Source organism: Pan troglodytes, chromosome 6 (assembly GCF_028858775.2).
Source record: "Pan troglodytes isolate AG18354 chromosome 6, NHGRI_mPanTro3-v2.0_pri, whole genome shotgun sequence".
NCBI classification, from domain to species: domain Eukaryota; kingdom Metazoa; phylum Chordata; class Mammalia; order Primates; family Hominidae; genus Pan; species Pan troglodytes.
The window spans coordinates 55,755,467-55,781,492 of record NC_072404.2 but is presented as its reverse complement, the minus strand read 5'-3'; the positions used below and the strand labels follow the sequence as shown (position 1 = coordinate 55,781,492).

The window sequence follows — 26,026 nt, the reverse complement described above, 5'->3', positions numbered from 1 at the left end:
GTAGCATGTATCAGTGCTACATTCTTTCTTATGGCTGAATAATATCCCATTTTATGTATATATACAATTTATTTATCCATGGACATTTGGTTATTTCCATATTTTGGCTATTGTGAATACTGTTGCTGTGAACATTCATGAAAAGTATATACTTAAGTGCCCATTTTGAGTTCTTTTGGGTACATACCAAGAGTGGAATTACTGGGTCATTCCACTTTATTTTCCACTTATTCTGTGTTTAACTTTTTGAGTATAAGCCAAACCATTTTTCACAAGACATATACCATTTTACAATCCCATTAGTGATGTATGAGAGTACCTGTTTCTTCACATCCTGGCCAACACTTGCTATTTTCCTTTTAAAAAAAAAAAAAGTTTATTCTAACCATTCTAGCATATGTGAAATAGTGTCTCATTCAGTTTTTATTTGTATTTCCTGAATGATGTAATGATGTTGAGCATTTTTTCCTGTTTGCTTGGTGGCCATTTGTGTATCTTTTTTGGAGAAATGTCTACGTAAATCCTCTGCCAGTGTTTCTACTTGGGATTTTGTTTGTTTTTGGGTAGTAAGGGCTCTTTAGATAGTCTATATATTAGATTCTCAGCAAATATATGCTTTGCAAATATTTTTACCTGTTCTCTGCTTTTCTTTTCACATCCATAATATTGTCCATTTCGTCACAGTTTTAAAATGAAGTCTAGTTTATATTTATTTTTTATTGCTTATGCTTTTGGTGTCATATCTAAGAAACCATTGCAAAATCTAAAATCATGAAGACTTACCCCTATATTTTTTTCAAAGTGGTCATCAATGCATTTTGAGCTAATTTTTATAAATTGTGTGTTGTAGGAGTTCAACTGTATTATTTGACGTGTGGCTATCTAGTTGTTACAGAATAATTTGCTGAAGAAACTGTTCTTTCCACATTTCATTGTCTTGGTATCCTTGTTGAAAAATCAGTTGTCTTAGATGTATGAGTTATTTATGTGCACTATTCTGTTTCATTGGTGGTAGGCATTTCCTTATGTTAGTACCACACTGTTTTGATTATTGTAGCTTTGTAGTAAGTTTTGAAACTTGGCATCGCAACTGGAAGCTTTGTTCATTTTTTAAAATATGTTTTGAGTATTTTGGACCCCTTACAATTATAGTTGTTTCTTCTTAGGAAAGTTTTACCTGTCTCATAGGCATGAAAAAATCTCTAATATTTTATTTCAATAATTTCATAATTTTGTTTCTTTACCCTCAGGTCTATGAAGTAGGGGTATATACCATATTAATTTGTGTGTTTATATGTGTACATATAAATAGACATATACATATATTAACACATATAAAATACATATATACATGTCTTTTAAAGAATTATGATTTTTATTTTACTGATCTATGATTATTACTAAAACTTACAAAAATGTCTTAAGTATAGAGATCATTGTTTTTATTTTTGTTAAAAGCTGCCAATTTTAAAATGGTTTGTCCAGTCACATAAAATAAAATTGTCATGGTTGAGATTTTGTGATTGCTTTGCCTATGTATATATTAATTTGTCTTAAACTTATATTTTTGTGTTAACAGCATACAGCTGGATTTTTAAATATCAAGACTGAGAATCTATCCAGTCAAGACTATTTATCTAATTATAAATCTATCCAGTTATAGTTATTTTAACCTATTCACATTATTGTAGACCACATGTGTGAAATTTGTTTCTACTTTTGTGATTATAACACTATTTAAAAATTTTAAATTTTTGTATAATTTTCCATTATGTGAATATATCAGGGTGCATGTCTGTTTTATTGTTGGTTGAAATTGATTGTTCTCAATTTTTTGCTATGACACACAGTGCTGTAATGAATATTTTTGTTTATGTATTCTGTTCAAGATTCTTAAAGGTCTTTATCTAATATTGGGTCACAAGATATGCAGTTAATTAAAATATATCAGACTATTTTTCACAATTGGTTTTATTAATACATTTCCAACAGTAGTGTGGAAGAAACTCTGTTATTCCATATCTATGTGAATTCTTGGCATAATCAAATTGTAGATATTAGCTAATTTAAATATATGAATGTGTATATATCACTTTTTATTATGGTAAAATGTACATAACATAAAATTTAACATTTTAAGTGTATTTAAATGTACAATTTAAATACACAGTGGCATTAACTTCAGTCCCACTGTTGTGAAATCATCATCACCATCCATCTCTAGAATTTTTTTCAACTTCTAGACTGAAATTGTATACCCATAAAATAATAACTCCCCATTCCCTTCTCCCTCCAACACCTGAAAACCACCATTCTACATTTTTTCTCTATAAATGTGACTACTCTAGATACCTCATGTAAGTGGAATCATATAGTATTTGTCTTTTTATGACTGGCTTATTTCACTTAGCACAATATTTTTTAAGATTCATCCATGTTATAGCATGTGTCAGAATTTCCTTTTTAAGGCTGAATAACATTCTATTGTACCTATACACACATTTTGTTTTTCATTTATTCACCGATGGGCATTGGGCTACATCCAGCTGTTGGCTATTGTGAATAATGCTGCATTAAACACAGGTAAGCAAATACCTGCAAGATCCTGCTTTCAGTTATTTTAGATATATACTGTATTAGGCTGCCATAATAAAATTTCATAGAATGGGTGGCTTAAACAACAGAAATTTATTTTCTTACAATTCTGGATGCTAGAAGTCCAAGATCAGTTTCTGGAGAGGGCTCTCTTCTTGATTTCAGACAGCCACCTTCTGGTATTGTCCTTACATGGCTTTTCCTTGGTGCATATTCATGGAGAAAGAGATAGCAGTGTTTCTGGTCTGTTTTCTTATAAGGAGATTAATCTTATCAGATAAGGGCCCTGCCTTTATTACCTCATTTAAATTTATCTCCTTAGGGGCCTTATCTCCAATATTGCCTCATTGGAGATTAGGGCTTTAATATATCAATTTGGAGGGACACAAACATTAAGTCCATAATGCATACAAATGTCTCTTTGAGACACTTCTTTCAATTCTTTTGAGCATATACCCAGAAATGGGATTGCTGATTCATATGGCAATTCTATTTTAATTTCTTGAAGAGCCACCATACTGATTTTCCATAGCCACTATACCATTTTACATTCCCATCAGCAATGCACAAGGCTCACAATTTCTCCATATCCTCACCAACACTAGTTATTTTCCATTTTCTTGATACTTGTCATCTGATTGTGTTTGAAGTGGTATCTCATTATGGTTTTGAGTTGCATTTCACTAATGGTTAGTAGTTTTGAGCATCTGTTTATATACTTATTGGCCATTTGTGTATCTTCTTTGGAGAAACACCTATTCAAGTCTTCTTCCCATTTTTTAATTGGGTTGTTTGTTGAATTATAGGAGTTTACAATTTAAAAAAAAATGTTAACCACTTATCAGGCATGTGATTTGCAAATATTTTCTCCTATATTGTGGGTTGCCTTTTCACTAGATTTGATAATGTCCTTTGATACACAAAAGGTTTTATTTTTATAGAACCCAATCTTTATTTCTTGTGCTTTTGGTATCACGTAAAAGAAATCAAAACGGGGAGAAGGCAGAGTAAGATGGCCAAATAGAACCCTCCAGTGATTATCCCTCCTGCTGGAACACCAAATTGAACAACTGTCCACACAAAAAAGCACCTTCATAAGAATCAAGCATTAGCTTGGATACCAGCTTTGTGGAGTAGAGCAACAAGTGGGCTCCTGGAGTCTTCAGTTCCAGGCCATCACTCCTGGATAGGATTTCTGGACCTTCTCTGAGCTAGGGGGTAGCCCACTGCCTTGAAAGGAGAGACTCAGAACTGGCAGCATTCACCACAAACTGACTGAAGGGCCTTTGGGCCTTGAGTGAACATTGGTGGTAGCCAGGCAATACTTGCTGCAGGCCTGGGGCAATGATGGTCACAGAGAGAGACTACTATGCTTGAGGATAGGGGAGTGAAGAGTGGGAAAGACTTTGTCTTGCAGCTTTGGTGCCAGTTCTGCTGCTGTAGAATAGAGGACCAGGTAGATTCCAGTCCCTGGTTCCCAGATGGCATCTCTGAACCCAGTTAGGGCTGGAAGAAACTTACCAACAGGAAGTGAAGGATATGAGCCTGGCTGGACTCACTACCTGCTTATTGTAGAGCCCTTGGGTCTTCAGTGAACATAAGTGGTAGTTAGGCAGTGGTGACTACGAGCCTTGGGTGAAACCCAATGCTATGCTGGCTTCAGGTCTGACCCAGTGCAGTCACAGGTGGTGGTTGCCACAGGGTGCCTGAGTCACCCCTCCTCTTGTTCCAGTCAGCTCAGCACACACAGAGAGACTCTGTTTGTTTGCAGGAAAATAAGAGAAGAGAACAAGAGTCTCTGCCTGGTAATCCAGGGAATTCTTCTGAATCTTACCCAAGACCTCCAAGGCAGTGCATCTGCAAGTCTGCAAGAGCCACAGTGTTACTAGGCTTGGAGAGCCCCCTAATGCAGATATAGCTGCAGTGACCAAAGACTTCAATCACAACACTGAAGTCTCTTTGAATACCTAGAAGGCCTTCCCAAGGAGGATGGGTACATAAAAGCCCAGACGGCGAAGACCACAATAAATACCTGACTCTTCAATGCCAAGACATCAACAAACATCCACAAGCATCAAGATCATCCAGGAAAACATGACCTCATCAAATGAACTAAATAGGGCACCAGTGATCAATCTTGGGAAACAGATGTGTAACCTTTCAGATGGAGAATTCATAATAGCTATTTTGAGGAAGCTTAACAGAATTCAAGATAACACAGAGAAGGAATTCAGAATCCTGTCAGATAAATTTAACAAAGAAGTTGAAATAATTAAAAAGCATCAAGCAGAAGTTCTGGAGCTGAAAAATGCAATTGATATACTGAAGAATGCATCAGAGACTCAACAGCAGAATTTATCAGGCAAAATAAAGAATTAGTGAGCTTCAAGATAGGCTATTTGGAAATACACAGTCAGAAAAGACAAAAGAGAAAAAGATGAAGCATGTCTAGAAGATCTAGAAAATCGCCTCTAAAGGGCAAATCTAAGACTTATTGGCCTTAAGGAGGAGGTAGAGTGAGAGGTTGGGGTACAAAGGTTATTCAAAGGGATGGTAACAGAGAAGTTTCCAAACCTAGAAAAAAGGTATCAGTATTCAAGGACAAGAAAGGTATAGAACACCAAGCAACTTTAACCCAGGTGAGACTACCTCAAGACATTTAATAGTCAAACTCCCAAAGGTCAAGGATAAAGAATGGATCCTAAAAGCAGCAAAAGAAAAGAAACAACATACAATGGAACTCCAGTACATTTGTGAGCAGACTTCTCAGTGGAAACCTTATAGGCCAGGAGAGAGTGGTATGACATATTTAAATTGCTGAAGGAAAAAAAAGAAAAACTTTGTATCCTAGAATAGTATATCTGGCAAAAATATTCTTCAAACATGGAGAAGAAATAAAGACTTCCCCAGAAAAACAAAAGCTGAGGGATTTCATCACCACCAGACCTTGCCTATAAGAAATGCTAAGGAGAGTTCTTCAATCTGAAGGAAAAGGATGTTAATGAACAATAAGAAATCATCTGAAGTAAATACACAAAAAAACACAGAATATTATAATACTGCAATAGTGTTGTATAAACACTCATATCTCGAGTAGAAAGATTGAAAGATGAACCTATAAAAATAATAACTACAACAACTCTTCACAACACTGTATACTAAGATATAAATAGAAACAACAAAAAGCTAAAAAGGGGGGGATGAAGTTAAACTGTAGAGTTTTTTACTAGTTTTCTCTTTGCTTGTTTGTTTATGCAATCAGCATTAAGTTGTTGTCAGTTTAAAATAACAGGTTATGTGATATTATTTGCAAGGCTATGGTAACCACAAATCAAAAAACACAACGGATATGTATATATACCACCAGAGAAAATCACCTTCACTAAAAGGAATACAGGAAGGAAAGAAAGAAGGAAAAGACCACAAAACAACCAGAAAACAAGTGACAAAATGGCAAAAGTAATTCCTTATGAGTAATAACATGGAATATAAATGCACTAAACTCTCCAATAAAGAGACATAGAGAGCTGAATGGATAAAAACACAAGACCCAACAATCTGTTGCCTACATGAAACACACTACACCCAGACGGACACACACATAGGCTAAAGAGTTAAAAAAAGTTCCATGCAAAACCAGAAAAGAGCAGGAGTAGCTATACTTATATCAGGAAAAAAAAATAGATTTCAAGACAAAAAGCATAAAAAGAGACAAGGTCATTGAATAAAGAAATCAATTCAGCAAGAGGATATAACAATTCTTAATATATATGAATCTAACACAGGAGCATCCAGATATATAAAGCACATATTATTAGAGCTAAAGAGAGAGACCCCTATGCAATAATAGCTGGAGACTTTAACACCCTACTTTCAGTGCAGCATTGGACAAATTATCCAGACAGAAAATCAACAAAGAAATATCGGGCTTAATCTCTACTATACAACAAATGAACCTAATAGCCATATTCACAGAACATTTCATCCCACAGTTGCAGAATACACATTCTTCTCCTCAGCTCATGGATAATCCTCAAAGATAGGCCATATGTTAGGCCACAAATCAAATCTTTAAAAAGTCAAAACATTGAAATTATATCAAGTATCTTCTCTGACCACAATGGAATAAAACTAGAAATGAATAACAAGAGGAATTTTGAAACTATATGAACACCTGGAAATTAAACAATATGCTCCTGAATGACCAGTGGCTCAATGAAGAAATTAAGAAGGAAATTTTAAAATGTCTTGAAACAAATGAAAATGGAAACATTATGTACCTAAACCTGTGGGATACAGTGAAAGCAGTACAGGGAAGTTTATCGCAATAGGCACCTACATCAACAAAAGCAGAAAAACTTCAAATTAGCAACCTATTGATACATCTTAAAGAACTAGAAAAACAAGGGCAAACCAAACCCCAAATTAGTAGAAGAAATAAAGATCAGAGCAGAAATAAATGAAATTGAAATAAAAAAATACAAAAATCAATGAAATGAAAAGTTATTTTTAAAAAAGATAAAATCAACAAACCTTTAGCCAGACTAAGAAAAAAAGAAGATAAAATAAATGAAAATAAAATCAGATAAAAAAGTAGACATTGCGTCTGCTGCCATGGAAATTCAAAGGATCATTAGAGGCTTCTAGGAGCAACTATATGCCAATAAATTGGAAAACCTAGAAGACATTCCTAGACAGATACAGCCTACCAAGATTGAACTATGAAAAAATCTAACAACTGAGGAGACCAATAACAACTACTGAGATTGAAGCTGTAATAAAACAGGTCACTTCAGCCAGGCCTGGGAAGTTCTGAATTCATTTACCCAACATAAGCTGGACTTAGCACTTCAGTTCCCATCTCATCACCAAGATGGTAAAGCCCAAGTACAAAAGGACAGTGCACCATCAACCTCTTCGATGCCAGCACAAACCCAGACTGAGAGCAGGAAGCAGGAGGTCAAAGCATGAGGGACCAGGCCACAGTCTCAGGCCTGAATATGCACAGGCAAAAGAAATACAAGAACAGCTGTGGTAAGATCATTAAGCCCCTGGAATATCAATCAAAGGTGGCTTCTGGCACAGTGGCAAAAGTGCAGCCAAATATCAAATAGTTTGAAAATGCACATGTGATTAAGCAGTCATGATTACAAAAACTTCAAGAGGGAGTGGATACAGTTATGAAGGATTCATACAGTTGTCATGAAACAAAGCAAGTTACCAATGTCTCTTCTCTAAGATTGAATCCAGCCTCAACTCAAAGGTGCACATTCCTGATACTGAAAGTTCTTGATACTGAAAGTTTTAAAACTACATTTGGCCCTATGTCACAAAGGAAGCAACCAAATTTATTTGCAAGTGATATGCAGTCTTTTCTAGAAAATGCTGAAATGTCCACTGAGAGCTAGACCAGTTTCTAGAAAAGATCATGAGTCAGTAACTGAAGACACTGGTGGGATAAATGAAGCACAAGAAGAGACATGTAAAAAGGGACAGTCCAAAGGAATATAGGGTGAGCTCTCCAGGGTTATAGATTCACCAGATGTTGTAGTTCTGGTTGCTGATGCTAGAGATCCAGTGGGTACCCGTTCCCTTCACATTGAGCCTTGAGCCATACTTGAAAAAGAATAAACCCTGGGAACACGTTATGTTTGTACATAACAAATGTGACCTTGTTGCAACCTGGGCAACAAAATGATGGGTTGCTTTCCATGCAAGTCTTGCTGACCCCTTTCGCAAAGGAGCATTTATTCAGCTTCTGTGGCAGTTTGGAAAGTTGTACACTGACAAGAAACAGATGAATGTTGGGTTCATTGGCTATCTAAATGTTGGCAAGAGCTCTGTGATATAAACATAGTGTTCCAAGAAAGTTTGCAATGTGGTCCCCATTGTAGATGAAATATCTGGAAATACATTACCTTGATATGTTGGTTATGCTTCATTGACTGTTCAGGTTTGGTATACTCTTCTGAGGACTTGAAGACAGACATTGTGCTAAAAGGAGTTAAGTAGGAAAAATTAAGACCCCTGAAGACTGCATTGATGTTGTACTTGAACAAGTAAAGCCAGAATATATCAGCAAGACATAAAAGATTAATTCTTGGGAGAATGCTGAGGACTTTATTGAGAAGCTTAACTTTCTGGATTGGAAAGTTACTAAAGGGTGGAGTAACTTACTGACTTACTGACTGTGGGTGGATAGTCCTCAATGACTGGCTGAGAGGGCTGGATTCCTTTCTTTGTCAAGCTGCTTAATGGAGAGTCACCTGTGGCCCCCCAGCTTTCACCCTCCTAATCTGTGGAAGTTGCCACAGAAGCAACCCAGAACAATCCAGAAGAGGAAGTAACAGAATGAATACCAAAACTGTAGGTGAAGTGACAGAATCTGTGATTGAAAAAGAAAAAGAAGAGAATAGTCACTGGATGCTAACTCAGAGATGCAACCAATTCTTGTGCATGGGTTCAGCAAAACTTTGGCAAACTCAGTGTGGTGCCTCAGTCTTCTGGGGATGACCTCGTTCCTGTGGATATGTCATATCTGGAGAAAGAGCTTGAGAGCTTTTCTATTGAAGAAGAGGAGCAGAAGCAAGAGATGATGAAGAGTCTTACTAGGAATCTGAGGAAGAACATATGGAAAAATCACACCAAAGCCATTATTGAAGCTCTAGATGAGAATATTGCTAAATATCAGAAGTTTTTAGACAAAGCTAAAGCTAAAAAGTTTTCAGGAGTCAGAGTATCCAAGGTACTAAGTGAAAAGATATTTGAAAAACATGAAGAGCAGAGAAAAATATCTGAAGAAGATGCAGATGATACACAGCATTTACCAAAAAAGGAAATAAGCAGAACACAGAGGGAAGAGGAATATTCAAGTAAAACTTGCAGGATGCTTACATCTAAGGAATGGAAGTGAGCAGTACAGCAGCAACAATCCAAAAAAATTTGTGTGTACTACTATGAAACACACAATGTGAAAAATACAAATGGGAACGAAAAGAAGACCAATGACTCAGAGGGACTGAAGCAGAAACACAAAAATTCAGATATTAGCAGTAACGTTTAAAAGGTTGTGTATTATACAAAAATATGCACAAAAAGAAATCATTGTAAAATGCAGTATCCTGAAGCTTTTCCCCAGTGTCATCTTCTAAATGTTCTACAGTTTTAGCTCTTAAGTCCTTGATTCATTTTGAGTTAATTTTTATATATGGTCTAAGAATCCAACTTCATTTAGTTGTCTGTGTATATCCAGTTTTCCCAATACCATTGGGTGAAAAAAATTGTTCTTTCCCCATTGAATGATCTTGGCATCCTTTGTGAAAATCATTTGTCCCTGTATGCAAGGATTTATTACTGGGCTTTCTATTCTGTTCCATTAGTCTGTATGTCTGTCTTTTTGGCAGCACCACACTGTTTTGATTATTGCAGCTTTGTAGTAAGTTTTAAAATCAGGAAATGTGAGACTTTCAACTTTGTTTTTCTTTTTCAATATTTTGGCTATTTGGAGTCTCTTGAGAAAGATTTTTGTTTTTCACAAAAAAAATGTTATTGGGATTTTGATAGAGATTGCATTGAATCAATAGCTTTGTGTGGTGTTAACACCTTAATATTGTGTTCCAACCCATGAACATGATATGTCTTTCTATTTATTTGTGTCTTCTTGAATTTTTTTCAACAATTTTTGGTAATTTATAGTATACATTATTCCACCACCTTGGTTGAGTTTATGCCTAAATATTATTTGATTGTATTTTAAATGGAACTATTTTCCTAATTTCCCTTTTGGATTGTTTATTGTTAATGTACACAAACATAACTGATTTTTGTGTATCAATTTTGTATCCTACTACTTTGCTGAATTTATCAGATCTAACACTTTTCCCATCTCTCAGTGAAAATCTGAGTTGTTTCCACCTTTTGGCCATTGTGAATAATGTGACAATGGACATGGGTGCATGGATATACAATACTTCCTAGAGATCCTGCTTTCAATACTTTTGGATATATACCCAAAAGCAGGATTAACTGATCACATGGTAATTCTATGTTTAATTTTTTGAGGAAGCTCTGTATTGTTTTTCATAGTAGCTTCACCATTTTACATTTCCACCAAGTATGATTTCAATTTCTCCACATCATGACCAATACATATTTTCTGTTTTTTTAATAGTGTCTGTGCTAATGGTTGTGAGCTGATATCTCATTGTAGCTTTGATTTGTTTTTCTCTTATGCTTAGTGATGTGGAACATCTTTTCTTATGCTTGGTCCTGAGCATGTGCTTTTTTTCTGAATCCTCTGTATACATGGCTGCTTTTAGATATCTTCTTCTCTAAGAGGCTCACTCCTGCTGCTTCTCTTGGCTTTACATGTTATGTTATATTTTTCAGGAAATCTCTTGCCCCACCTATGTTCCCCTTTGTTGTCTCCTTGTGGTTTTCAGGAACTGCACCCATCACAAACCAATCCCACAGGCATGGGACTCTCATACAGGTCAGAAGGTCATAAATTTAGTCTGCTCTGTTCTCTCAGTTGTGTAGGATGGAATCTTCTAGAGCTGCATGGGGAAGGAGGTGGGACAGTGGTGAGTAAAAATGCCACAATTTTTTTTTTAATCATTTCAAACACGGCTTTTTTTTTGGATTCAGAACTTAATTGCTGTAGACCTATGGCTGGTTTCCATAGCTCTTGTAAAGTTATTTTAGCCAGTCTCTAGTTACTTATTTAATGTTTTCATGGGGGAATGAGGGCCTGGAGCTTCCTAGTTCACTGGAAGTTCTTGCATCTCACTCTCAATGTATTACATTCTGATGTCTATCTGGATTTCCTAGATCTAATTTGAGTACTGTTTTGTTGGCTCAACACAAAAATCCATTAGTTCACCATTTGTATTTTCTCCTTGGTGCCTACTTTTAAATTAGTTTTTATTTGTTTTTCTAATTGATTTATATGAGTTAATTATATATTCTGAATAATATTCTTCTGTTGATTATATAGCTACAATTTTTTTCCGAATTTTATTCCTTGACTGTCGTTAACAAAAGACCATGAGATCTGCAAAGGCCAAAAGGAAAGCTTATATTTTCTGAGAAGCAATGGATAGAATTGGGAGACACAGCCTTTGGTATAACTGAAGGTGCACTGCAGAGAACAAAGAGAGGGTTTGGCTTTCATAAAGTTCCTACCCATGTTCCCAATCATGTCTGTTTATGAAAAGGAGGGATTCAAACTTGTTTGGTTCCTGTTGGTTGATGTAGCCAAGCCCTGATTGGTTGAGGCAACAGAGTGATTGGGTTGCCTACAAGTTTGAGACCACAAATCCCTTTTCATTGAAGATTTTCAGATGGTCAGTTATGGAATGTTCAGTTTTTGGTTATAGGAGATACTCCAGCTTGGAGTTGTACAGGCAGAAAGTTTGTTGTCAAAGGCTGTATTTTCTTCAGAGAAACACAAAGTATGTGACCACTCACCAGCCTCTCACCTCACTATGAATGCCTACTTCTCTTTTCAAATTTAAAGCATCTCTGTTAGCCTCAGGGAGTCCATCTTGCTTGGAGAGTCTTTCCACAGTTTTATTTTACACAATCGTTACTTTTATGATTTTTAAAATTAATTTCTTAATTTTAATATTAAATGTTTTGCATTATGGTTAGTGCATTTTCCTTTTTAAGAAATTATTTCCTATGCAAAGTTCATAACTTTTTTTTGTACTTTATCATGTTTTTTATGTCAATACCGATTAGTCACAAATCCTTCTTTGTCTCTTTGTTTAAAGAGTTGGCTAATTTTGTACTTTAAATTTAAATAACATTTTAACATTTTTCCCCAGTTCTACTTAACAGAGAAAAAATATTTTAGTACGTATACTAGGAAGGAGTGCTACACATAGGAACTATATGATGTTACACATATCATACTGTGAGGGTTTATTAATTCTAAGAATAGTAACTAGAAAGTCATATTTATTTAAGCTTGTATTTAGATGATTTTATGCCGGTGTCATTTCTATTTTTGATAATCAATATAAAGCATATGTGTAAAGACTGCATGCAGATTTCTCTTCTGCATGTGTAATGATTTAACACTTTTAGTATCTTTGCTTAATATTTCCATATTTGTTCTTCAATAAATATTAAGGTGTGCTTTGAGAGAAAATGTGCCATAATCAACACACATTTGAGAAACATCATTGGAAGCTTACTGTGTACATTACCAATTCAAATACTGTTGTTATCACTGGAGGAAATAAATCTACTTTGTTTAATTAAACTTTTTCCCATCTGAAACATTATTCTCCCAAATAAAACATCTATTAAAACTGAGGAACTCTTTGGAACATAGAATGGCAAATATTTCCTCTAAAAAATGGTAAAATATTTCCCAATTTGGAAAAATACATTTTAAAAGTAAATGATATAAAATTTAAAATATAGTATGAACTAGATCCAAATATTAACTTGTATCATTGAATCATGATGCTAGAAAAAGAATTTTCTTTGATGGCCCATAATAAACATGCCATAGATGTGCTATTAACATATTCTGAGATCCTTGGGCAACCACATTTGCAACAGGAAAAAGAGGAACAGAATAATCAAAGACCCCAGCCCAATTATGAGGCTTGATGGCACCACCTGATTTCCATCCCCTTATCCACAATAGAACAGGTTGGTAGAGGCAGTGTTCCTGAGTGCATAAAGTTAAGCATTTATTGAGTGCCTATGATACACTGTGCGATTTTTTAATACATTAATGTTATGAAATTGGTTATTATTGTATTGCACCTGTTTTACAAAATAAGGATAGTGGAACTAAGATAATTGACTGTTTTACCTAAGTTACCAAAGATAATCTGTGACAGAGATGGTATCTGACCTTGGTTTCTTTCTATTCTGTCAGGCAGTAGTAGATGTCATCATTTAATCAAATTCATGATTTCATTATCCTCATATTAGGGATGATCAAACGGAATTAAATTAGATTAATATTTTCAAAATTGCACATTTAGCAAGTGGTAGAAATAGGACTTGAAATCAGGAGATTATTAGAAAAAAATGCAGTCTCTTTCCACCTAAAATACACAGTTATGGCCATGTGTGAAGCACATTTGGTTCTTCCTGTAGTGTTGACCTCTTGTGGCTTCTGCTATATAACTTAAAGCAGGGGTCCCCAACCCCCAGGCCAGGGAACAGTACTGGTCTATGTCCTGTTAGGAACCAGACTGCAAAATAGAAGGTGAGTGGCGGGCAAGTGAGCATTATGGCCTGAGCTCTGCTTCCTGTCAGATCATCAATGGCATTAGATTCTCATAGGAGTACCAACCCTATTGTCAACTGTGCATGCATGCAAGGGATCCAGGTTGCATGCTCCTTACAGGAATCTCAGAGTAAATAGTTAAAACTTTCAGTGTATGATTCCACTTACATGAGGTATGTAGATTAGTGAAACTCATAGAAACCAAAGTTAGAATGGTGGTTGCCAACAGCTGGGGAAACAGGGAAATGGGTATAGAGTTGCGGTTTTGCAAGATGAAAAAGTTCTGCAGATTTGTTGCACAACAATGTGAATATGCTTAATACTACTGAACTATACACTTAAAAGAATTGAGATTGGAAATTTTATATTATGTGTATTAGGAAAATACTACTTATTAACTTACTCTTTTTTCACAGTGATCTGCAGCCCTGGATCATATAACCCCCGTGATGGAATTCATTGCCTTCAATGCAATAGCAGCCTGGTGTATGGAGCAAAAACGTGCTTATAAGCCATTATCTTCAGTTATTCAGTGGTTTATTAAATGCAAAGTATATATTTGAAATATTAACATAATAAATTATTATGCCAGAATTAATCATATTTTACAAAAAATGTGTCATCATTTTAATCAAATACTGTATGTCCAAATGTTTTATGAGGGTGAAAATCCTCTAGTCTTTATCCATTAATGCCAAACCTACATATGATTCTAAAATATTTCTAGTATCACTGCATTTTAAAAATAGTTTCAAATATACTGTTTTCAGGTTAGCCCAAAAGATTTTTCAGGATTTTTCAGAAATATTCTGTTTTATCCTTACTATATGTTCACTAGATCCAGGCCACCATATTCTTGTATAATAACTTTAATTTCAGTTTGTTTCTTTCTTTTGATTTAAATTTATAGGATTTTATTCATTCTAGTTTCACCTTTCACAGTTTAAAGCCATATTTAAAGCCTGGGGTCTTATTGCAATTTTTAGTCTCTTTAATATAAGGCCTAGTTCCAACCACCCTGTGGATTTTTTAATATAGTTCAGTGTGACTATCTTAAACTTTTCAGTTTTAAGTCTCTTAAATTACCTTTTTGGCATTTTAGAATGGAGTAATTATTGTATGTGCCTAAATTGATAGTTGAACTTTCTTAGTGGAAAGAGAGAATGAAAAAAAGCAATTTCTTTCCCTGACAACCCCTCTAGAAAAAATAATCAACAATCATCACAACCTTTATTTTATTTCTTCCACTATGAAAATGAATATTATATAACAGATATTAATTACTCGTACCATCACTAATACTTATCTTGTCTCACATTGGGATTTATCAAAAATTAAAAGACTTAAATTCTAGGAAAATACATGAGTAATTTAGAAAATGAGTAGTTTCTCAATTTTTCCAATTATTGTTTCATTTATATTTGTATCAGCTTTCTCTCTCCAGCATGCACTGTTTTGCTCTTCATATTTCCTCTCTTAAGACATAAACGTTTGTAAATGGCAAACATACCCCATGCTGGATCTGGGCACAAATGTGCAATACATTGGCAGGAGGACAGTTCACCTATACCTAGGATGTGTTAGACTTTTAAAAATGAACTAGTTGATAAACTAGCCTCTCATTTTTCCATGCTATGTACAAATATAACTCTAGAATTCTCACACAGACACAAAGGGAAGATAAATGACATGTGGCTCTACTTTGTTATTAGCCCTGGTAATGTTTTCTAAAAAAATTCCTTGGGTTTTCATCATTATGATGTAATTGTTTTTATATGGTTTAGAGATGTTTTTCAATTGCCTTCTTTCCTCTAGTAAGTGACATATTCACATTACACTGTTCGGGTGAGTTACTATTCTTCCCAAAATTGCTAACACATGTATTTTGTAAAGAGTAAAAGACATACTACGTCTCCACCTCTAAAAGCAGTGTAATCTAAAGTTTCCAAATTTCTTAATTGTGTAATAAATAATGGATTAGAATACATGTTCTTTCCTTTTTGTTCCTTATGTTGGCTTTTTTCCTATATTTAAAATCTTTAATAATTTAACTTACAATGCATTTTTCTGAGGCATGAACAGCACCCCATCAACAGCCTGGGAAAGCAGAGGCAGAGTTGTTACACACATGCTAAGTACTGGGGATCAGAATGCAATCACGAAGAGATAGGTGACCCCAGATAAGAGGAGATGAACAACAGGAGTGGGATGAGAGCAAATCATGGATTTTTAGCTACTGGCACACCAGAATGAGACCACACAAATATCTGAAGGCAGAACAAGGTAAGACTTGTAAAGTCCAGGCAAAGAAAACAAGCTGTAGAAATTGATGCAAAGGGCCGAGCGCGGTGGCTCACGCCTGTAATCCCAGCTCTTTGGGAGGCAGAGGCTGGCAGATCACAAGGTCAGGAGTTCGAGACCAGTCTGGCCAACATGGTGAAACCCCATCTCTACTAAAAATACAAAAATTAGCCGGGCATGGTGGTGTGTGCCTGTAGTCCCAGCTATTCGGGAGGCTGAGGCAGGAGAATCGCTTGAAACCGGAAAGCGGAGTGTGCAGTGAGCTGAGATCATGCCACTGCACTCCAGGTTGGCAACAAGAGCGAAACTCCATCTCAAAAAATAATAATAATATTAATAATAAATAAATAAATTGAAGTAAAGGACAAAATAGGAGAAGGAAGGAAAACATTAATTATTTCTTTTTCTTGGGTCTCATATTAAAATGTTCTTTGTTATATCGCTTATCACATTTATTTTAGTTGACTATGTTTGTCTTCAACATTCAATTATGCTAGGATACTCCTAGCTTCATGGCCTTCGTAGCACACAGTTATATCCTTAATAATTTTTTAAATTAATGAATAGATCATTAAAGTTCTATGAGTATAAATACTTGAGTAATTAAGACAAAAGTTGCTTCTATTAACAGGTAGGATGTGAAATGTTGGAAGTTGTTTAAAGTGATGACAGTGTGTACAATAAAAATTATACATGAATCCCTGAGAGATTATTGTCATAAAGCAGTTTCAAGTGTTTTGTATTTATTTGCATCAAAATAATACCTTTTATATAATGCTTAAATTTTCACAAAACATTTTTTAGCAATTATATCATCTGATAATTATACCAGCCTGTGAAGTTACCAGGGCAAATATAATTCCCAGTTTTTATTTTATTAATTTAAGTTTTTCTTATTATAAATATGTAAGATATGTTTATTTGGCAATATGGTAAAAGAGCCTTAACATGTTTGGTCCAGTAATCTCAATGGAAATTTTACTACAGAAGTAAATCAGAAATAAAGTGAAATATTACATCCAATGGTATTAATTTCTGTATTATATATAATAATGAAAAGGAAAATAATATAAATGAGTGACAATATAATTGGTTGAATAAGTTATGCTGTTTCCATTTGATTGAATATTATTGTGCCATTAAAATCACATTTACAAATTAATTAAGATTATATACACATGTGTACGATTGTTACCCATATTGTATACATTTTTAAACCAAATGCACCAAAATGTTAACAATGGTTGTTTCATGTAATGGGATCATGTGTGAGTTTTTTTTTTTATACCTTCTGTTTTCCAAATTTTCTGCAGTGAAATGAATTACATTCACAAGCTTGGAAGCAATAAATATACTTTGAAAAATTAAAATAGTAGCAAAGTAGAGAAGACATTGCTTATCTCTCCAATATCAATTCACTTCTCCCCTTCTTCCTAAAAAAGCACCAAGTTTGTTTACTCCAGAGAATGATTCTTTTTAGCCAGTCAACACACAGCTTTTCTGGCCACTGCCTTGTTGTTACCATTAGGTGAACCAGCTTGAGGATGAAGCCCACAATGAGGACACACAGTGAAGATATGAAAAGAACTGGGGCATTGATGATGGTGTTGAATTACTGTCTTTATTGTGCCTGAACCCAAGCCTGTACTAGACTTCTTAGTTCTTTTTTTTTTATTATTATACTTTAAGTTTTAGGGTACATGTGCACAACGTGTAGGTTTGTTACATATGTATACATGTGCCATGTTGGTGTGCGGCACCCAGTAACTCGTCATTTAACATTAGGTATATCTCCTAATGCTATCCCTCCCCGCTCCCCCCAGCCCACAACAGGCCCCGGTGTGTGATGTTCCCCTTCCTGTGTCCATGTGTTGTCATTGTTCAATTCCCACCTATGAGTGAGAACATGCGGTGTTTGGTTTTTTGTCCTTGCGATAGTTTGCTGAGAATGATGGTTTCCAGCTTCATCCATGTCCCTACAAAGGACATGAGCTCCTCCTTTTTTATGGCTGCATAGTATTCCATGGTGTATATGTGCCACATTTTCTTAATCCAGTCTATCATTGTTGGACATTTGGGTTGGTTACAAGTCTTTGCTATTGTGAATAGTGCCACAATAAACATACGTTTGCATGTGTCTTTATAGCAGCATGATTTATAATCCTTTGGGTATATACCCAGTAATGGGATAGCTGGGTCAAATGGTATTTCTAGTTCTAGATCCCTGGGGAATCTCCACACTGACTTCCACAATGGTTGAACTAGTTAACAGTCCCACCAACAGTGTAAAATTGTTCCTATTTCTTAGTTCTGTCAAATAAGAAAGTTTCTTTTGTTTAAGCAAGTTAGGTTTTCTGTTACTTGCAGCTAAAAATATTCTAATTGATACAGTATTAATTACAGGAAATTTGTCAAGTAGAGGATTAGAAGTAAGGGGAAAATATCACTTATAGTTTCATAACGTAGACGTCAGCAGTGTTAACATTTTGGTAAATTTCCTACTTTTGTGTGACTTTTTTATTCATGCTATAGGTACCATATGTAGTGAGTATTTTCCTTAATATTATGATATATGTATTTCCGTACTATTTTATTCACTTCATTAACATAATTTTAATCACTATAATATTTCATACATTTCAGCAAAAAAACTATAATATGGTTTATTAGTCTGTTCTCACACTGCTAATAAAGACATGCCCAAGACTGGGTAATTTATAAAGGAGAGGTTTGACTCACAGTTCCACATGGCTGAGGAAGCCTCACAGTCATGGCAGAAGGCAAATGAGGAGTAAAGTCACGTCTTGCATGGTGGCAGGCAAGAGAACATGAGCAGGGGAACTCCCATTTATAAAACCATAAGATCTTGTGAGGCTTACTACCAGGAGAACAGTATGGGGGAAACTGCTTCCATGATTCAATTATCCCCACCTGGCCCCGCCCTTGATATGTGGGGATTATTACAATTCAAGGTGAGATTTGGGTGGGGACACAGCTAAACCATGTAATTTCACCTGTGACCCCTCCCAAATCTCATGTCCTCACATTTCAAAACCAATCATACCTTCCCAACAGTCCCCCAAGTCTTAATTCATTTCAGCATTAACTCAATCTGAGACAAGGCAAGTCCCTTCTGCCTATGAGCCTGTAAAATCAAAAGCAAGTTAGTTACTTCCTAGATACTGTGGGTACAAGCTTTGGGTAAATACGCCCATTCCTAATGGGAGAAATTGGCCAAAACGAAGGGGCTGCAGGCCCCATGCAAGTCCAAAATCCAGCAGGGCAGCCAAATCTTAAAGCTCTGAAATGATCTCCTTTGACTCCATGTCTCACATCCAGGTCATGCTGATGCAAGAGGTGGGTTCCCACAGCCGTGGGAAGCTCCACCCCTGTGGCTTTGCAGGGTACAGCTTCCCTTCTGGCTGCTTTCACAGGCTGGCGTGCTGTGGCTTTTCCAGGTGCATGGTGCAAGCTGTTGGTGGTTCTACCATTCTGGGGTTGGGAGGATGATGGCCCTCTTCTCACAGCTCCAATAGGCAGTACCCCAGTGGGGACTCCGTGTGGGGGCTCCCACCTCATATTTCCCTTCCATACTGCCTTAGCAGAGGTTCTCCATGAGAACTCCACCCCTGTAGCACACCTCTGCCTGGACATCCAGGCATTTCCATACATCCTCTGAAATCTAGGCGGAGGTTCCCAAACCTCAGTTCTTGACCTCTGTGTACCCACAGGCCCAATACCACGTGTAAATTGACAAGGCTTGGGGCTTCTTCCCTCTGAAGCAGTGACCTGAGGTGTACATTGGCCCTGTTTAGCCACAGCTGGAGCTGAAGCAGCTGGAACGTGCAGGGCACCATGGCCCTAGGCTGCACGGAGCAGGGGGGCCCTAGTCCTTGCCCACAAAACCATTTTTTCCTCCTAGGTCTCCAGGCCTGTGATGGGAGGGGCTGCTGTGAAGGTGTCTGACGTGCCCTGGAGACATTATCCTATTGTCTTGGTGATTAACATTTGGCTCCTCAGTACTTATGCAAATTTCTGCAGCTGGCTTGAATTTCTCCCCAGAAAATGGGTTTTTCTTTTATATCCCATCATCAGGCTGCAAATTTTCCAAACTTTTATGATCTGCTTTTTCTTGAACACTTTTCTGCTTAGAAGGTTCTTCCACTGGGTACCGTAAATCATCTCTCTCAAGTTCAAAGTTCCACAGATCTCTAGGGCAGGGCAAAATGCCACCAGTCTCTTTGCATAGCAAGAGTGACTTTTACTCCAGTTTCCAACAAGTTCCTCATTTCCATTTGAGACCACCTCAACCTGGACTTCATTGTCCATATTGCTATCAGAATTTTGGGCAAAACTATTCAATACGTCTCTAGAAAGTTCCAAACTTTCCCACATTTTCTTGTCTTCTTCTGAGCCTTCCAAACTGTCCCAACCTCTGCCCGTTACCTAGTTCCAAAGCTTCCACATTTTCAGGTATCTTTCCAGCAGTGCCCCACTCCCAGTACCAATGTACTGTATTAGTCTGTTCTCACGCTGCTAATAAAGACATACCCGAGACTGGGTAATTTATAAAGGAAAGAGGCTTGATTGACTCACAGTTCCACATGGCGGGGAAGCCCTCACAATCATGACAGAAAGCAAATGAGGAGCAAAGTCACATCTTACATGGTGGCAGGCAAGAGAGCATGCGCAGCAGAGCTCTCCCTTTATAAAACCATCAGATCTTGTGAGACTTATTCATTATCATGAGAACAGCACAGGAAAAACTCGCCCCCACTATTCAATTACCTCCCACTTGGGCCCTCCCACAACATGTGGGGAATATTACAATTCAAGGTGAGATTTAAGTGGGACATAGAGCCAAACCAAATCATATGGTTAAGCCATTCTAATTGTTGGACATTTTTATTGCTTCCAAGTTTTCACTATTATATGTTGCATTACAGTTGACATCTTTTTACTTTAGATTTTGTGGTATTTTAAAGTTTTTTTCATGCTAAATACTCAGAAGTAGAAGTGCTAGGTTTAGGTATTTCTAATCTTCTGGACCACTTGCCAAGTGTATTTTCTAAGGATTATACCAATTTCTAGTGCCACCAATGATATATCAGAATACATATTTTATTGCGTGTTCTCCAGTATCGTTTTTAAGTCATTCATTTAATGTGATATATAGAAATAGTTTCTTCCTCTATTAATTTTCATTTTTTTATATTAGTGAGGTTTAACTTTCCTCATGTAATAATGTTGCTGTTGCTGATGGTAGTTATTTATTAGTGTTTATTATGTGAAAGGTTTTGTTTGAAACCCATCACATAGATTTTCATATTTAATTTGCCCGAGTTCGTGAGTTACTGTTACTCTAACTAGTACATGAGGAAAATGAGTCACAATAATTAAATACCTTCCCGGGTTTACACAGCTGGTAATGGTGAAGATGTGTGTCAGTTACAATTTGGTTTTGTGGCAAGATCCTGAGGGCCCTGATTCAGTGGTTCCCCTTAGCTGGTGCAGTGGCTCTGCAGCATCCTCCTGGCCTCGGACTACTTGTACTCTTGCCCCCAGTCCTTAGTGCAGCTTTTGTCCTCATGGTTGCAGGTGCTCTTATGCCTCCAGGCTCTTAATTGGCCTTCCATTCAGAAAAAAACATAAAAATGAAAAACCCTCTACAGGACTTTTACATTATATTGAACAGAATAGTGTCACAGGGTTACCTGATACTATAAGGGAGACTAGAAAGTGATACCTTCATTTTTAAATTCTGATTAATAGAGAAAAGAATTTAAAAGGGGACAAGGACTTTGAATGAGTGTTGAACAGGACAGTGTCTTTTTCTTATACAAATCATCTCTTTAACTTGTGTGCATTGATACACACCCTTCACATTAGTAACATGTACATTTAATGTCCCCATTCTCCTCTGCATGTAATACAACTTCAAACTGTCATCCAGTTACTGCATCTCAGTTAATGCATGTTGAGTCACGGATGATATGTAGAAGTTTACATCAGGTCTAGGGCTCATATGGTCTAGACAGTTTATCTGCCCCCACCTCATAAAATGCATGAGAAAGAATAGAGTAACGAATTTAAAACTCCCTTGCAGAAAATGGAGGAAAGCAAAACTCATCTCAGTACTTATCCAGGTGGACATGATACAGTGAGACCTTCCTGCTATCAACTTGGTTTTAGTTTGTTGGTTGGTCCCTGGTTCTATCCTGTGTGGTTGTCTTCCTTATTCCTTGCATTCCCCTTTCTGGAAGCTGCACTGTATTTCAGTTCACTTTCTTCGAGAAGTCAGAGGCCTAAGACACTCACAGGCTGTCATCAGCCAGATTTGGATTTTTCAGGGGCAGTACAGTTCTCTTTTGCTGGGTTGTGTTGTGTTGTATCATCCTGATCAAGCATGGTGACAAAAGATGCGGAGGTGCATCTCTCCTTCTTTCTGCATCCAGTTCATCTTCCTGTGATCCAGGGCATGTTCATATCCTTCCATGACTGTGGACACATTTATCTGACTTCTTTAATCAAGAAAGAGGCTCAATATCTAGAGTGAGGAGGACCCTCTTGATTTGGGAGTCAACATTTATTTCCATCAGGCATGCTCATTTCTTAAGTCACTGGGAAACCTGCCAATTTTGGATGAGGCTTGGAGTGGAAACTGGCTCTGCAACCATTCCAGGCCACTGTGAAAAGTGCTCTCCACTTGGAAAATGTGACCCAGTGATACAAGTATGCTCAGAGTGTCATAGCAGATAAAGGTGTTGTGTGGACTCTTGGACAGGTTCCTAGAGGTGAGGATCACAGTGTGAACCTTTGGGATGTTAGAGAAAGCCATGCTATTCTTTGTAGATAACTATGCTCCTTTTGAGAAACAGCTTTTGGATTTGTGCTGGTTCCAGTTTGGGCCAACAAGTTACTATGTAATCTGAGCTACATCGTGAGGTAGGCATTGTCTAACCCACTGAGCCATGAAGTTGGGTATGCATAGCAGCACTCTTCTATCCACTGGGAATGGTGTACCGGTGTGTACAAGATTGGGCTCAAGCAGGTCCCGAGGGAGTGGTAAGTTGCACAAACAAGTGTCTCAGACCTTCATGGTTTCCGTTCCTGCCACTCCACTTCAGCCTGCACCTGTGACCTCATGGGAAGTTCTTTATAAAATCTGAGCATCAGTTATAGAGTGCTGTACATAGTATGTTGGCAGCAGCCACAAGTAGACAGTCCTACCCACAGGGGTGGTCCTGAAGGAGAGTGGGGAAGAGAAATATCAATAGATACGGCTCTGAGAAGTACACCAGTCTGTCGACCTTTTTAAGAATGAGAGATGACTAGAAGTATGGACTGCACAGATTTTTAAGCAATAAGTCAACAATTTGGCCCACTGATCAGAGGCATAGAAGGAATAAGATTGGAAATTTGGTGACAGTGTTGTGAGAAAAGTGTATGTAACTAGATATCTCCAAACAAGCACACAGCACATAGGAATGCACACTAATGAGAAACTCAGCAAATAACCTTAGTAACCCAGTGGACAACATGACTCCTGTGGGCAGTGGTCAGCCTCTTCCTTCCTTGCCAATAGGCTCATGAACAAAGTGGCCATGAAAACAAAGATGGAAGGTCTGCATGGTTACCAAGGCATAATCTAGCTACAGCTCTTCTGAGTGCCCAATTTTCTAACGCAGAGTCTACCAAGGAGTCCCCAGTATGGCAACGCTGACCAGGGAGAGAGCCAGCCACCTGGTACCAGGTTGATTACATTGGATCAAGTTCATCATGAGAGGGGCAATGCTGTGTTCATACTGAAATCTGATACAAATTTGCTTTCCCTGACTACAGTATTTCTGCCAAAACCACCATCTGTAGACTTACTAAATAAATTTATTGCTGTCATTTTCCTCACAGCAGTGCTACTGACCAGGGAACTCATATTTAATGACATGTGGCAGTGGGCTCATACTCATGTAATTCATTGGTCTTACCACGTTCTCCATTACCTTGTAGCATCTGGGGTAATAGAATGGTGGAATGGGCTGCTGAGTACGCTTATGGTGCCAGCTGGGTGATATCACTTAGTTGAGCTAGTGTAATTTCCTCCTGGGTGTGATTTTTTTGCTCTGAATCAGCAACTAATAGCAATTTGCCAAATCACCCTCTTTGGTTCTATGGTCAATGGTGTTTTTGTGAATATTGTAAGGAGGTCATAGTGGAAGCCCCTAGAACTCTCCCTTCCAATATGACTCTAATATATGGTGCTGTTGCTTCCATGATTAAGATTCATGGGTCTCAGAATTGTGTGTGGGTTGGAGGGGTGTTGATGGGAATAGATTCTCACTACTACCCTGGATATCCACTAGCAAAACATTTGCTTCCTGTATCTGTAATTCTGGACTCTGCTAATTTGGAAGTCATACTTCCCAAGGGAGGAATGCTTCTAATAAACTGAAACCCAGGACTGCCACCTCATGTTGTTGAACCAGCTGGCACAAAATAAGTTACTGTACTGGCTGGAGTGATTGATCCTAACCATGAAGGGGAAATTGGGTTGCCATTACACAACAGAGATGGGGAGATCCTCTGTGACATATCTGAGTACTCTCTTGTCCTGTGGTAAAAGTTAATTGAAGACTACAACACTCAATATAGGCGGGGTTGGTAATGGCACAGAACGAAGGTATGGCAGCTATGAAAATGTGGCTCTCTGACCTTCTGCTGTAAGGAGTCACTGACCAGTGTCTCCACTGCTGCACTCTGATTCCACTGTGTTTGCACTGCGTCTGTGCTTCTAGACTGAGCACAGCAGAGGCCTGCTGCCAGTCTTTCCTGGCTATGCGAGAATTTCCTGTGGCCGCTATGGCTGGAGGGCCACTCCTCTGCAGCCAGTTGCTTCTCAAAGCTAACTGGAGTCTAAGGCTTTCCCTCCTTCCTGCTCTCTTGCGTTATTATCCAGAGGATCTCCCAGCCTCTCCTCTCTTCCTTCCCTTTTTCTCTTACAGACATTTTAAACTATAATACATCTCTTACATGTCTAATCCTATTTTTGTGACAGTTTCTCAGAGGATCCAAAGTAACCCAAGTGATGCCAGGAGCCAGAAGTGGTCTGAGAATACAGGCGGTGGGATGGGGCTCTGCGATTCATTCACTGCCCACCCCGTGGGCAAAGAGGGTACCCTTCTGAATGGCCTGTGTATGCAAGTGTTATGGCTTAGGCCTAAGAAGGAGACAAGGGTGCCACCAAGGACAGCAAAATTGGCTGACAACTGTTAAGTGAAGCAGATGCTTTGAAAAGGAATGAGAAACTGAGGGCTTTAACAAGATTGAAGACTTTGGGCAAACTTACTGCTAGAAAAAGTGATGGGCAACACAGTAAATGAGAAATGCTTAAGCTGCAGGTAGCAGTAGAAGGAATAGAGAAGCTGATGGAATTGGGAATGCTGGAGCTGATAAATTATATGAAGTTAAAAAAACCCAACAGAGCATTATGTCCCACAAGAGGACTCAAGGACACACCATTCATGGCACTATCAGGGACACACTTGTTCTCTAAGCAGCACCAGCATCGCTAAACACCTAATTGGTGGGTTTTCTCTATTGGCCAGGATTGATGGGAGGAAAGGTAGAGACAGTAATGCAACAACTACAGGCAGATGGAATGCTTAACTATGGGGCACCAAGTGACTACACAGAACTGCCCATTATGCAGAGTCCACTGACCCAACAGCAGTCCATTCAGGACTGAGTCCAGGCAGGTCCTGAGGGCCCAAGTAAGCTACATTCACTGACAGACCAAACTCCCAAATTACCCCCAACAATCATACCATTTCCCTTCCCCAAGCTCACGTGAGGAAAAATCCCAAGGTTGATTTATGGATT

General features: G+C 37.6%; 1 protein-coding gene and 1 pseudogene across 12 annotated transcripts in view; both read left to right on the top strand.

Annotated features, from left to right (window-relative positions):
* Positions 1 to 14,447, top strand: part of ZPBP (zona pellucida binding protein) — a 157,042-nt gene extending 142,595 nt beyond the window's left edge. For all 12 annotated transcript variants that reach the window (XM_009442784.5, XM_054687524.2, XM_009442775.5 and 9 more), the window contains one exon: positions 14,266 to 14,447. In XM_009442784.5, coding sequence (XP_009441059.2) covers positions 14,266 to 14,360 — 95 coding nt within the window. In that variant the 3' untranslated portion in view covers positions 14,361 to 14,447. The remainder of the gene's footprint in view (positions 1 to 14,265) is intronic.
* On the top strand, positions 7,926 to 9,735 carry LOC104005068 (nucleolar GTP-binding protein 2-like; annotated as a pseudogene).
* Positions 14,448 to 26,026: the final 11,579 nt, after the last annotated feature.